The following is a 14,380-nucleotide window of genomic DNA, read 5'->3' on the forward strand; positions in this document are numbered from 1 at the left end:
AGACCCACCATCCATATTCATTCGAGAGGACCCTTAATCTAAATCAGATGCTAAATAATTCCTTCTCCTGCTTTAACCCAAATTCTGTGGCTTCCAAGATGTAATTATGTTGTTCATGGACTAAATAGATTATTATTTAATTATAATCTTACTATCATTTTAATAATGTTGCTAAATGTAATTTGCTCTGTCCACCGTGCGGTATCGATTTGATAAATAATCTTTTCAGAATTCGGATTTAAAATGGAGATGGCTACCTGAATATTTGCAAATAAAATTGATAACAACTAAACTAGATGCAATACTATCACTACTTCTAAAAATTGACAAAATCATTACAAATTAAATTTTTTCTTCAATTCAAATAGAAAAATTAGCAAGTAAGATAACTGGATAGCTAGCTGCTACCTTCATCCTTAAAATTAGCATATATCTACACTTTTATTGTTTATAGCAGAAACGCATGCTCTTTTGTCCTATACCCAAGAATAAATTAATCTAGGTATGAAAACTAAAAATAAATAATTATCTCAACAAAATAATTTCTACAAATTTAATTGATCTTTTCTCCATTGTATTAATTTTATACAAAAAGCTTGGTAATAATTTGCAAATTGACATCCATTACATGAATTTAACCTTCTTTCAAGTTTATTAATAATCTAAAGACAACTCAAAAATACATAAGCCAACATGTGACACGACAAATTTAACAAGCGTTTACCTAAAGGAAGTTCCTCTGAAAGTTTGCTGATGAAAACCTTGAAGACAAACCCTGAACCATGTTGTCTGCGTCAAATTTTATATTTTGCCTTCCGCCAACAAGGTCCTTCTCGCGATCCCATGGCTTCCACGGGTGTTTCTCTACCCACTCTTCTTTTTCTTTGGGTTTCTTTTTCGTTTTTTTCGACTGGCTCGAAGTCTCTTCCCGATGCTTTTGTACTAACGATTTTGAACGTTTTGCCTTATTGTATTCATCTACCAAGTCTGCATCTGCAGCCATCATTTTCTTTTCCTCCTCATTTGAAGCAAGTGCTGCAGCCTCATTATATGCTTCCAAGTAACTGAATGAAACGATGCAATAAAGCATTAATTTAATGATAAAGTAAGAGGAAAAAAAAGAAATTTCTATCGATCCATAGCATTACATAACAGGTGCTCATACTTCATCTTTGCCTTTTCGGCTCTGCCTGCAGGGGTATCCGTCCAAACACTTGTGTCACCGCGTCCTTCTCTAGCGTTGTTGCTGAATTGTTTTGTTGAGTGCATTGTCACACCAGGCTGAAAAAATACATTCAAAAGTTTAGAATTGATTAGAGATTACTTGTTGTACAAACAGATAAAAGAATCATAGAGAAATTTACTATCACCATATAAGATTTTGTTGAAATTACTATTTTTTTCGCTGAGTTTGGGCGATTTAGTTATCTGCTTCCTCTGATCCAAATTGATAGGCTCCCTCTATCCCAAATTGAAAAGGCAGGACTTTCACTTTTTTTGTCTCAGATTATAGGCAGTCATTTATTACTTAAATGATAAAATAATTTTGCTCAATGCATGTGTTTGTCCTAAACTGCATATTAATTTGGGACGGAGGGAGTAGAATCTAAAAGTCAGGAACACGGTGAAGTAAATTCAGGGAGATAGAATTAATTTGAACCTAACATCAGGGGATGATAGTAATTTTCCCAAGATGAAGATTATATTACAGCAGAATTACAACTTCTCAAATCTGCTGAAGTGTGGGAAGAACATTACTTAACAGAAAAAACTCAAGAGAAATACACATTAAAAGGCATTGATTGTGAGTCCTTACTTTCCTTTCAGGAGGCAATGTAGTCATCCATTCATCTCTTTGTGGGGCTACTTTAACTTCCATGTCAGCCAGGAGCTCATCATCACCCTCCATACAAATGCCTGCCAGAATAACAGCTTTCTTACTTACAGGGCAAGCACTACAATATATTATCGACTAGTGTCATTGGTCAAACACAACTGTATCATTGACGGATAAATGATACCATTGCACCAATTTTTTTCAGGAAATATTTGCTCATGATAACCTGAATATGAGATACGTCAACTACACAAGAAGATGGATGATTTGAAGTGGAATATTACAGTTTACAAAGGCTATCAAAAATTTGGTTAAAATGGTATCACATATGCTAATGAAGATATGCAGCATTCATTCTCTCGAAATACACAGCTTGAGTTCTTATTGTGACCCAGGCATATCTCGGAAGTCAGAGAGTACCTAATCACGATATCAGGCATATCTTGACAGTCAGAGAGTACATAATCACGATTTTAGACATATCTCAATTCTCAAATGTCGAGAGTAATTCACAAATTTTTTTCTTCCACTAGGCATTCTAATAATTTATAAGTAGAAGACCAAGTGATATTATTCTTTATTAAGGTAATATAGATGAAAATTTCCGCAGCTCAAATTCTCTAGCTTCATCTTACATAAATGATATCGGCCATTCAAGTTTGTTAACCGGACTAAAAGAAGAAAATTCTGTCGTTTTCTGCCTACTTTTTATACTCCAACAGCAGAGCATTAAATTACTATTCATACAGCAATTGCGAAAATCTTTACCAATGGACTGATCAGATATCCAATCAAAACACTCTCATAAAATAATTAAGCTAATAACAAGTTCCTCTTGGCTATAGTTAAGTATTGTGTGCATGAGCACGATCGTCTAAAATATGCATTCAAAAAACTGATAAAAGGTGATATCGAATTATACTTAAATAAATGAACTGAAATCCAAACAAATTCAGCAGACCCTATAGATAGCAGGGAAAAAGATTAATCACGAGTTGAATAAGGAAAAAGTACCTGCCTACAATCCTTACGATATTCAAAAAGGAAAAAATAATCAGGGAAATAAAAAGAAATGTAAGACTAGAAAAAGATTCAAACTTGTTCCAAAAAGTATTTAAAAAATGCAGTAGAATACTTATAAGTAGATATCTCCAGACATTACCAGCTGGAAAATTGTTAGAACAAATATCTGACTAAAAATGACAGTAGAGACAGCTATTTATATAAGTGACGAAGTACCTTGTATTCTTCTCCATTGAGCAGCTTCTCGCATAGCTTTCAACTCAACCTATATAGGCAAACAATTTCTATAAATACTTTTTCTTTTAAGTAACTTTAAGAAGCCATAAGAAGAGCCATAATTCAGTAAAGGTACAAACCTTAAATGCTTCTTGTTCCTCCTTTTGTTTAATTAGATCATCTAGCAATTTCCGCTACAAAAAGCAGAACAGAAAAAAAATATATAGTAAGAACAATCAAATACATAAAGTAAAATTCAAAGTTGATATGAAAATAAAGATCAATGACTGCCAATTATGATCACATATACGGATGCTACAAGCAAGTAGGAAACCATAAAATACAGAATACAAAATTAGCAATTGCATATCATGCCACTAAAACAGTTAGCTTGAGCTGTCCAATATAGCCATAGCAATCAAAAACTTGACTATTTACAGAGCAATTGAATCTTAGAACTAAACTTGCATCAGCCAAAAAAAAAAAAAGATGCTTACACGTTATGTAGTATCTTTATTATAATTCTTGATGCAAGGAATACATTATAGGAGAAAAATTCTTTAAAGTCCCTGTGATATATCAAAAATTGTTAAAGTTCTTTAAAGTCCTGTCCTTGTGATGCATCAAAAATTGGTATATTTTAAATTGTTAAGATAATAAAACTACTGTTGAAGCCTCATTAATTCAACCATAGCATACTTATGATCCCGGGTTTAGGATCTAGTGATGGAGTGATTAACTGGAAACTAAAACAGAAACAAGAAGACCACCCCACTAATTATATTTACTAATTAACGTCTTAAAAGGAAAACTATTGCCAAAAATAAACTGAATAAAACTGATCTAAAAATAAATGAGAGCAAACTTTCCTAAATAATTTACTGGGACTGAACTAAAGATTAATCATAACAAAACCTTCCTAACATGCCCATCATGATTGCTAAGGTCCTTTGCGAATCCCAAACACTTCAACAAAGCTTAATGCCAGCAATTAGGGTATATGGTAACCTAACCTGGGTTGAGAAAGTTTTGCACCACCTCCTCATCAAGAAGCTGTCTTTGCAAATGTTTTAACACAAATAATAATGTATCATGTAGATTTATTGCTAGATGCTGGTGATTGTGAACCATATACGAATTGATTCTGAACAAAGTGCTCTGTGTCACAGTAGTTTAACCTAAGTTAAACCTACAGATAAATGGCACAAAAAAGCACTGCGCACTTTATATCACCACTTGAGCCCTTAGCTCAATCAGTAAACCAGTAGATCAAGTGTGAAAAGGTCTTCTATTGATCTATACCATAACACAAGCAAACAAAGAGCATGCATAATCTAAAGCACAAAAATCGAAGGAAGAAAAATTTTATTCATAGGAACCATGTGAATATAAGAGCCTTACTTTATCTGGATCTTGTAAGTCTTTAAATGCTTTATTCAATCTGATAAATGCTTGGTTTGCTTGAGGATGAGAACATTTGTCAGGATGTACCAAAAGGGACATCTTCCAATACCTAGGGAGACAAATAATAAAATTGCCATCAACAAAATACATTTTGCTTACGTTAAAGCTATATCAAAAATACTGTTTATGCCATCATACAACTAACTATGACTGATAGATATTCAATTTAGAATAGACAAATCGTGCATACTCAATCAGAAGTCCTATAAGGGTGTAGAGTTGATGCATGAACGTTATATAATTCATCTAATGATACCTCAAAATGGAAATTTAAGGAAGAAACTTGATCTATAAATATCATTAAAGCATCTTTTGTTGATGAGCCATTAGAAACCAAATCATTAGTCATAGTCATAGTCACATGCATAACATGCTATAAGAAAAACTTCTTTGTGCTACCTCACCAGTTCCTTCATTCTCTGTTAATAATCATGTCCAAATAATAAGATATGACATGAGATCAATAAGAATTTAAAGACTCGAGTGATGATTAATAACTATAGTACTGGTAATTTATTAAGGCTGGGAGTGATGGACATCGCACAGGTTCAAAACAGCATACAGAAAACTAGATTAATTGCCTGAAGGATGATAAAAGACTTTACCTCTTCTTTATATTCTCAGCTGTCATTTTGTGGTTCACTCCGACAATGTCATATGGAGAATCACCTTCAACGGCCATTATTCTGGTTACCTGTCCAGGACATCAGTCTATCATTGCATGATCTTAAAAAATAGTTAATCTAAAAATTAACTTGAGCGAGCATTCTTTTCCTTTTACTTTACAGTTTAACAGCTAGCATAAGATATATAACAAAAATTTAGATAGTTCACATAATTGTGAAAGAAAAAAAAGGAAGAATCAAATAAGTATGTCAATCATAACACCACTTAAAAAGACAGGAAACATATGTTTTCTGAATCATTCAAGACATAACAATAAAAATTATCCTCTCACATAAAACAATGCCCACCAAATATGGACCAGAATAAAGTAAAACCTTTTTTATGTTTTAAAACTCATTTCTAAGTCATTGGCCAGTCTGCCCAAGAAGAAGATCACAACAAGCCCAGAACTGTGAATCATAAGTTGCAGAATTTTGAATCTCTAAACATAAGAGACAAGTTTATGATTTATTATCTTAACCATAGACATATTAGGTATTAATACAGTACTGAACTTGAGGAATAACACAGACAAATTATGAGGTAGAATCAGAAACCTCTTCAAAGCGCTCTGCTTCATTTGCTGATTCAGCTTCAGCAACCATAGCAGGTGGGGGAGGTCCTATAAACACTTCAGTATCTTCCTCCAACTCAATTTCCCTGTATTTTAAAATGAAAGGTGTTATCGCCAAACTAGTATTTCATGAAACCAAAACAGATGAAACTTGAAAAAATTACTTTAACTCAGCTTGTGCCTCTGTTAATTTAGCAGCCGCAGCAAGTAGCTCAGCTGATGGCATTTCAGGGCCCATCATCCTTCAGTAAAACATCAATAGATGGTGATTTTCTAGCTTTAAACAATAAAAATATCACAATACAATAATCAGCATTATCGAGAGAGAATTTGATTTGGTTAGACAATGTGTGGTTGGTAAACAAGGATCGGTTTTTTAGTAAGGCACGGAATATATCGTCAAATATTCAATATGATGCATACCTTAGCAATTTAATTAATTGTTAAATTGCATATTAGCGATGATATAAAATACTCACATCTCATATGACGAGTCCAAAATGAATACACAAAAAGAAACGAGAAAAGGCATGCACATCAAGAATCCACCACAATTATTGCACCACAAATACTCTTTAACATTCAATGCTCATCAAATTGGCAAATCTCAAGACAATCAAAGTCTCCCACACACGGTATAATCAGTATTGCGAAATCGAGTCCGTGAAGATTACAATAAACTCAAAAATACCAAAGGGCAGATAATCACCATTTTAAGGCATCAGAATCAAGATAACAAAAACCTGTAAGAAATTACATGTCTCATCCATCTCTAATATTGAACATGTATCAACTCAGCTTATAACCAAGAAAGTAACCAGGACTGGTTCCATCTAAAAACAAACTTTCCTTTTAGCATGATAAGATTTTCTACAGTTAAACTAGCTTGGCCATAAAGGAACTCATAAGGCCTTTCAATCATGAAAGACAAAAAAGGCATCCATCAAGTAAACAGACTAAAGGGAATCTAATCTATTAAGATAATTTAATATAAATAATGTACCTCTCATCATATATAATTACATAAAATAGACAGTGAACCATAAACGAGTAGACACCCACACTACTTGATTAGTTCTTACTTCATAAAGACTATAAAGACAATAACATCTCAATCTTTAGACATCCACCAAATAAAAAGCATACATACTAAAACTTGCGAACCAATACAGTGCAAAAGAAGAATCTTATTTACCTTCTTTTCGGCCCAGGAGCATCATCACGCGGGGAAGGACTAGTCAAGTTCTTGTTAGTATCATCAGGTATTGGTAAACTCTCAGCAGCAGTTGGCACTGAATTTACATCATGAAGCTGTTGTTGTTGTTGCTCCTTGTTAGGTTCTAAACGGGCAGTGTTGATCAAATGGGCAACAACATCCAACGTAGGACTATGATTTGAAGGCAACAAAAACACTCTATCCCCATTATCTTTAAGATTCAAAGAAACAAAAAGCTTCTTCAAATGCTTCTTTAAAGACCTTTCAGATATACCCTTAATATCAACAGCTTGACCATCATCAATCATTTCTAATAACTAAAATTAAACAGAAGGGTACAATTAAAATCATATTAAGTAACAATTTTAATTAAAATAAAATCAAGGGTTACATACCTGCTTTAAATCACTTCCAACATTTGGAAACTCCTTTAGCATGTCTTTAACTACATCTTCCGGTTTAGCTGTATCAGATTCAGAACCCGAATCAGAACCCGACCCAGATTCTGAATCGTAGTACTTTCTCTTGTTTCTTGATTTTCTATCTTTTTCTCTTCTTTCTTTTCTTTTTCTTCTTTTTTCTCTCTTTTTCTCTTTCTCTCTCCTTGAGCTGCTATCGCTACTTTTCCTGGATTTACGGTTCCGGCGGCGTCTGTCGCCGGAGGTATCCGATGATTCATCTTCATCGGAGTACGAGGATGATGTGGGCGTGTCTTCTCTATACTTTCTCTTCGTTTTGCTGCCCATTTTTTTTATTTTTTGCGCAACAAATTAACTGTTTGATTTAGAAAGAACAAAGAATTTGAGATACGTGGGCTCATTTCTCTAATGCAAATGGGCTCGGAATTCACACCCATTTGCTGGACGTCAAATATTTAGGACTTCTTACATAAATATCTGAATTGGGCTCAGGAATTGAACGTGTAGTGTAGGGTTCCGATTATAAACTTGTAAAAATATTAAGAATTTATTTTTTTTTTTTTGAATTCATCAAATCTCATTAAATCGAATATGAAACAGTTACAATTGTAAGAAATTCGGAATAATTCGAAAACGAAACCCGATGACCTGACATGGAACAGACAACATGCTGTCTGATTCGCAGATCTTACTTACGAAAATAAAAATAAATTATTAACTGTTTCGCTAATTTAGTGCAGTTTTCAATCATTCTTCGATCAAACTTCATCCATCACCCATCACCCACAAACTCACATCATCCGGTTCAACCACCACTTGATAACTCCTTCATAAAAAAGAGACAGCAAACCTTCCGCAGAGGAAGGACAACAAACCTTTCACAAAGAAAGGACAAAATAAAACATTTAAAAAAAAACAAAACAATGAAAAATAAATAAACCTAATATAGCTCATAAACGATTTCATTTTGTTGTTGATGATCTTCAATTTATCTCCGCTTCTTGGTAATTGAATTGCGCTTCGTTGATAAATATTAATCCATCAAGAAAAAATGGAAAAGAATTGGCTATTTATTATATCTATGAAATTAAATTAACATATATAAAGGGATGGCTACCGTCAATAGCAAAATCAAACCATTGACGGCTGCCGGAAAATAAACAATAAAAAAATTCTAGACGGCTAGGGTTTGCTTTGAGAATTGAACGTGTAGTGTAGGGTTCCGATTATAAACTTGTAAAAATTCTTAGATTCGGTATTAATACGAAAGATGTTATAAATTTAATGACTTATGGACTAAATTAATTAGTAATTAATTAGCACTAATAATAACACAATAAAGAGCAAATATTTGAGAGAATTGAACTTCTATTAGAATTACTTTTACTTAATAACACAATAAAGAGCAAATATTTGAGAGAATTGAACTTCTATTAGGATTACTTTTTACTTGTGAAAGTTACATGGATGAAAATCTATTTATAAGCAATTTCACTCACCATATAATTAATGCATTTACATGCATGTCAAATATGGAAGGTAGAAAACTTTTCATCTAAATTAGATAGGTAAATTTTATCATACAAAATATTCACCTATTCATAACAAAAGATACATTTGAATTTTTTTTAGAGTGAAAAAACTTCAATCCGACAAAAAACTAAAAATTAAAAAATTAACAAGAACAATTTTAAAAATCGGGCATATAAACAAAACAATTGTGAAAAGGTGAGTTCTTTTTTATGATTATGCCTTTTTTAAGAGTAATGTTATATAATCCAATATTTTTAACCAACAATTTTGTATGGTTTGATGTGACAATTAAAGAGCGAATTGATTAAATTTCTGATTTTTGAGATATATATTTTTAGGTGGAAATTAAACGAATGACATCTTAACACTTAAGATACGTTAAAAGAGTTAGATTAAAAAGGTGGGTTATAAAGCATTTTTCTTTTTATAAACGGAAATCAATGTTAATGTCTTCTCAAACACATTAAAAGCCTCCTTCAGAAAGAACTACTAGGAATAGGCGTGTGAAAAAGTCATATTTTCAGATTGTAGACAAAGGAAAGAAAGGGTCCAAACTTTCATGTTCTGTGTATGTGACACAAGAAAACTGATAACGCAGTAAATGAAAAGGCAGCCTAGCTATGCCAACTAGGAATAGGTGTGTGTAAAAACCGAACTAAACCGAACTAAAATTCTAATAATGGTTCAGTTATTTAGGTAATTTGGTTTGGTTTTTATTTATATGTAGACACTTTCCGTTTTATTATTTGTCCATTTAATCAAGTGTGTTTTGTCGATAATTACTTGTCCTTTTAAAATTTTAAGATGATTTTAATTATTATTTTCCAAGTTTGTCCTTTTTTAATAAAAATAAGTAAAAACAATTCAGGTTCAATGTGGTCTGATCTGAATTTAAAGTTTGGTTTGGTTCGGTTTAGAATTTTCTCAAACTTCGGTTGGTGGGTTTTGGCCAATTCCAAACCAAACCAAATTAAACCAACCAAACCAAACAGATCGATGCACATGCCTAACTATGGATGTCCCAAACTCGAAGTACGAAACTGAACCAATGAATATAGCCGATTATAAGTTTGTTTTTAATTTTCTTTTGGTTTAGTTTTGAAGTAAAAAAATTTCAGCTTACTTTAGGTGCAAATTGACTGATTAAAAAAATTGAACCAACTCGGTTTAAAATAGTTTTTTTTTTATGTATAAATTTGATTCAATTTTGTTCAATTTAACCAACTTATATATATATATAATGAAAGTGTGCTACATAATGCCAACCATTAAAATGAAAGGGTGTACAGTGAAACATTTTAAACGTTGTGCTTAAATCACTATAAACGGAAAAAGTTGAGATTGAATAATGCCAATAACTCTATGATCTATACATGGGTCACGAGTCAATCCATAATAGCGTGTCATGATCCAGGTTAAGTGCCCTATATGCAACAATACATTGTGGAAAAAAAGAAACATTTTACTTCAAATTGAATGGAAATATTTAGGGTTTTTGATATTTGAGGCACCCAAATTTCTATTGTTGTGCCTCTTTTGGAATTAATTCCAAAAGAGTGCCTGGACCCACATGTTCCGCATTCTAGAAATGCGGAACATGTGGGGTTCCGCATTCTAGGAATGCGGAACACCACTAATTTTGACCCAAATTAGTGGTGTTCCGCATTCTAGGAATGCGGAACCCCACATGTTCCGCATTTCTAGAATGCGGAACATGTGGGTCCAGGCACTCTTTCGGAATTATATCCGAAAGAGGCACTGATTCGGAAATTTGGATGCCTTTGAGGCACCCAAATATCAAAAACCCAATATTATTTAGGGTTGTTCTTTTTGAAGTTTCAAAGCCTTGTTGGTTCCTCATTCACAAGCGGAAATAGTGGCAACTCATTTTGCCCCACTAGTTATAAACTTGCATTTGTTTTGTCTGTAAACCAACCATCCAAAGAACAAACAGCTGTGCACTCACACCACAGCCAAAACCCATAAAAGAGAAACAAATCAATGAGTCCAAAAGTTAAAGAAAGTTCCAAAAAGGAGTTGGTTTTTTTCCCTTAAATCACCATTTCCTTCTGGCACTCAACTCAATATCTGTGATTTACACACAATCTTTGCACGTGAATTATTAAGGCCTAATCACTCAAAAACCCCTCACCTTTAAACTTTTTTTCAATTCCACCCCGACGTTGAAAATTTGTCAATTTTACCCACTTTTGAATTTTCCGTTTTCAATTGTACCCCAATATTTTAATTTTTGTTAATTTTTTTACTTAAATGATGAAATCATTCAATTAATTAAGTTTAAACATGAAATTAAATTCTTTTTTATTCAAAAAAGTACAAATAAGTCCTTTATTTTTAAAAACTAACTAAAAACCATAATCAAATTAACACTAATTTAAATTCTTAATTAATTTAACTAAATTTAAATAAATTTTAAAAATATACAATTAATATATGCGAGACATGGAGAATGTTTTAAACAAATTTCCAAACGCAAAAGACGTTAATTTAATTTTTCAGGGTACAATTGAAACACAAAAATGCAAAATAGGGTAAAATTGACAAATTTTCAACGTCAGGGTATGATTGAAAAGGGGCTAAAAGGTCGGGGTTTTTTAAGACGTTAGGCCAATTATTAAAGATATATAACACTTTGTCAATAGACAAAAATAATCATTAATACTGTCTTTTACTTCAATAAATTTCATAGTTTCTTTTTATTATCTTATCAAATATATTTCTTAAAAATAATTTAAACATTGTAAATGATTGTTGGATATATTAATTCCACAAACAATTAATATACATAATTAAATTTTTCTTTTAGTTAATGAATGGTATTTGGATTTAAATGACAATTATGTACCAAAAAATAAAATTTAAATGATTGTTGGATATATTTATTTCAATTTTGAAGTCGATTGAACGATATAAGCTTTAGTAATAGGTTTGATAAAACGGCCAAAATTATGGATATAAAATTATTTTTTCAAAATTTATTTTCATGATAAAATTAGTCCATATTTTTTTATGAATTCTTATGACATTTTTCTTATCAAATTATAAATTTCGCTGAAATTCAAAATGTGACTAAAAATAAAGGTTACCAGGGTATATAATACAAGAGGTTTTCCGGTACAATTATGGGACATATTTTTAAACTTTCTATATTTAGAATAATTTTCATTGGAGTCGGATAGGTCTTTTGTAAGAGATAAAGTTATATTCTCAAATTTAAACGGCTGCACCAATGAGTACAATTTGAACACATGACTTTATTAAAATTAGGAGAGCGAGTGTTTATCCCATATAATGGTTATGCCATGTCATATTTATTACAAGACAATGGATATTTGCAATAGAAAATCTTTTAATGATTACTTATTTTTAATCATTAAAAATTTCGCATGGCTAAAGCACAATTAGTTTATTGTACAACTAACATGAAGCAACAATTGGAGTGAATAATTTTCTTAGAAGAACATCTTATCAATTGACAAGCCGCTTGGCGATGTATTAACCTTTAATATAATCAAAAGGGCCATATATTAACTCCATTAAGTGTCCACTTGGAGTAAAAGCCAACAGTTTTTGTTTAACTGCCTATTCATTGTGTCTATATAAAGAAACTCCCTTTCTATTACTAAGTCTCCAAGAAAAACAAATATCTTGCAAGATGAAGCTGTTCTTCATTTTTGTTGCTCTCATTTTACTACTTCAGGTAGTACATTGCAGCTCAAGACTGTATAATTTTTCATACTACTCTAAATTGAAATGTGCTTAACTTTGTATGATGGTGAACTTTTGGGCACAGGTTTATTTGGGACATTCAGTCATCAATAGTGCTGCAAATTCTCCAGCCAACGTAAGCTCTTCACAATTTGTTATTTTCAATATTAATGTTTAAGAAATTAATCCAAAAAAATTGGAAATCTGAAATTGGGTCCTTTTTTTGTTGTGATTACAAAATTACAAAGCAACACAAGTATATAAGGTTATGAAATGCACTTGTTTCTTGACATTTTGGATGCAGATTGATGAAGAAAGTGATTTGGTTGCCATTGACAAGAAACACCACTACCATCATAAGAAAATCAGTGAGTTTCTTTAGTCCTTTTGATTATTATCATTAGGAAAGTACTAATGTAACACTTGGTTTGGCCTTGTAACCATGCGTGGGCGAAACCACAACATGGACAACCGCCAAAATATAAGACTCGACAAATTTCCATACATATAGTTTCTAACCGTTAGTTGTTTTCAGTTATCTTTCTATCTCTTACGAAACTATTTTTTCTTTTCTTTTATCCCACTTTTTTATTATTTTTATTTTCTGATTCTGATAAAGCTAATTTCGTTCAGATTGCGGATACGCGTGCTCGAGGAGATGCAGGAAGTCATCAAGGAAGAATGTGTGCCACAGAGCATGCAAGACTTGTTGCTCTCGGTGCCACTGTGTTCCTCCTGGTACCTATGGGAACAAGCAACTTTGTCCTTGCTATGCATCTCTCAGAACTCACGGAAACAAGCTTAAGTGCCCTTAGATCAATTTATTAATTGCTGCTTAATTAGTAATTCTATGTTCTGTAAGGGAATAAATTCAAGTTATATGTACATATGCTTGAAAAACACTCTATTTATTATCTATATTGAGGAAATACTATTATTTTGGACCTCTATATATATGACATATGTCGTGTATTATTTGTAATAAGTGGAGTTTATTCTTATTTGAGTGTCTCCCTCTTTGTTGTAATATAGCTACTACTAACATTGAGTTGCAGCTACTGTTTCAGTTAAATACTTTATGTTTTAAAATTTTGGGTTATATAAATTTGAGGTTGTTTAACTATGTATTCTTTTTGAAAAACTCTTGAAAATAAGTCATGTGCGTAGTTTTTGGCGACTCTCTTCCACAAATGGAGTCGTAGAATCACCGATAATTAATTAGATGACTCTTTATCCTCTCTTTCATAAAAAATGATAAGTGTGTAAAGTTCCACCACTTTATTTTTTTAATTTTTTAATTATTTGATTAAATTATTATTTTATATTTATAGTTTATTATTTATCTAATTGAACACTTAATTATTAAATGATTATAGACTAATTTTGCACACAATGATTTTAAAATATCTTAATCATTCATTTTTCATGGTAAAATACTGAAATTAATATAAAAATATCAAATAAATAATTTTATGAGAAGGTAATATAAAAACACTATATCAGTACTTTTATGAAATAATATCCTAAAAAAGAAATATAATATGAGGTAATATAATCAAGAAATAGAACACATTTTACATTAATAATTTTACGAGATAATAACCTTAATAAAAAATTTAATAGCATTTTATTTTTTAAAATAAAAATAATGTTATGTATAAAATTCGGATGTATATAAATATAAATAAATTTATATGTAATTG

At 31.6% G+C, this 14,380-nt stretch overlaps 2 protein-coding genes across 2 annotated transcripts; one reads left to right on the forward strand and one right to left on the reverse strand.

Moving 5' to 3' along the window:
* Positions 1–525: 525 nt before the first annotated feature.
* LOC126664322 (uncharacterized) lies at positions 526–7,786 on the reverse strand. Its single transcript, XM_050356668.1, has 11 exons — positions 7,392–7,786; positions 6,976–7,313; positions 5,945–6,022; positions 5,764–5,866; positions 5,146–5,234; positions 4,478–4,589; positions 3,217–3,270; positions 3,077–3,125; positions 1,817–1,917; positions 1,166–1,281; positions 526–1,064 (listed from the first exon to the last, which is right to left on the reverse strand). Exons 1-11 carry the CDS (start codon positions 7,740–7,742, stop codon positions 725–727), a joined length of 1,731 nt encoding a protein of 576 aa, XP_050212625.1. The 5' UTR covers positions 7,743–7,786; the 3' UTR covers positions 526–724.
* A 4,753-nt stretch (positions 7,787–12,539) lies between these two features.
* LOC126678948 (gibberellin-regulated protein 9-like) lies at positions 12,540–13,749 on the forward strand. The gene is made up of 4 exons (XM_050373874.2): positions 12,540–12,669; positions 12,763–12,813; positions 12,982–13,045; positions 13,311–13,749. The coding sequence occupies exons 1-4, from the start codon at positions 12,625–12,627 to the stop codon at positions 13,490–13,492; spliced, it is 342 nt and encodes a 113-aa protein (XP_050229831.1). The 5' UTR covers positions 12,540–12,624; the 3' UTR covers positions 13,493–13,749.
* The last annotated feature ends 631 nt before the right edge of the window (positions 13,750–14,380 follow it).

This window comes from Mercurialis annua, linkage group LG1-X (genome assembly GCF_937616625.2).
Source record: "Mercurialis annua linkage group LG1-X, ddMerAnnu1.2, whole genome shotgun sequence".
NCBI lineage: Eukaryota > Viridiplantae > Streptophyta > Magnoliopsida > Malpighiales > Euphorbiaceae > Mercurialis > Mercurialis annua.

Excerpts from the sequence above, each read along its gene's own strand:
- LOC126664322 (XM_050356668.1), bottom strand. The coding sequence starts at position 7,742 with ATGGGCAGCAAAACGAAGAGAAAGTATAGAGAAGACACGCCCACATCA. Across the intron at positions 7,314-7,391 it reads TTGGAAGTGATTTAAAGCAG|TTATTAGAAATGATTGATGA; the intron begins GTATGTAACCCT and ends GTTTAATTTTAG. Across the intron at positions 5,867-5,944 it reads GAGGCACAAGCTGAGTTAAA|GGAAATTGAGTTGGAGGAAG; the intron begins GTAATTTTTTCA and ends TTTAAAATACAG.
- LOC126678948 (XM_050373874.2), top strand. The coding sequence starts at position 12,625 with ATGAAGCTGTTCTTCATTTTTGTTGCTCTCATTTTACTACTTCAG. Across the intron at positions 12,814-12,981 it reads CTGCAAATTCTCCAGCCAAC|ATTGATGAAGAAAGTGATTT; the intron begins GTAAGCTCTTCA and ends TTTTGGATGCAG. Across the intron at positions 13,046-13,310 it reads CTACCATCATAAGAAAATCA|ATTGCGGATACGCGTGCTCG; the intron begins GTGAGTTTCTTT and ends AATTTCGTTCAG.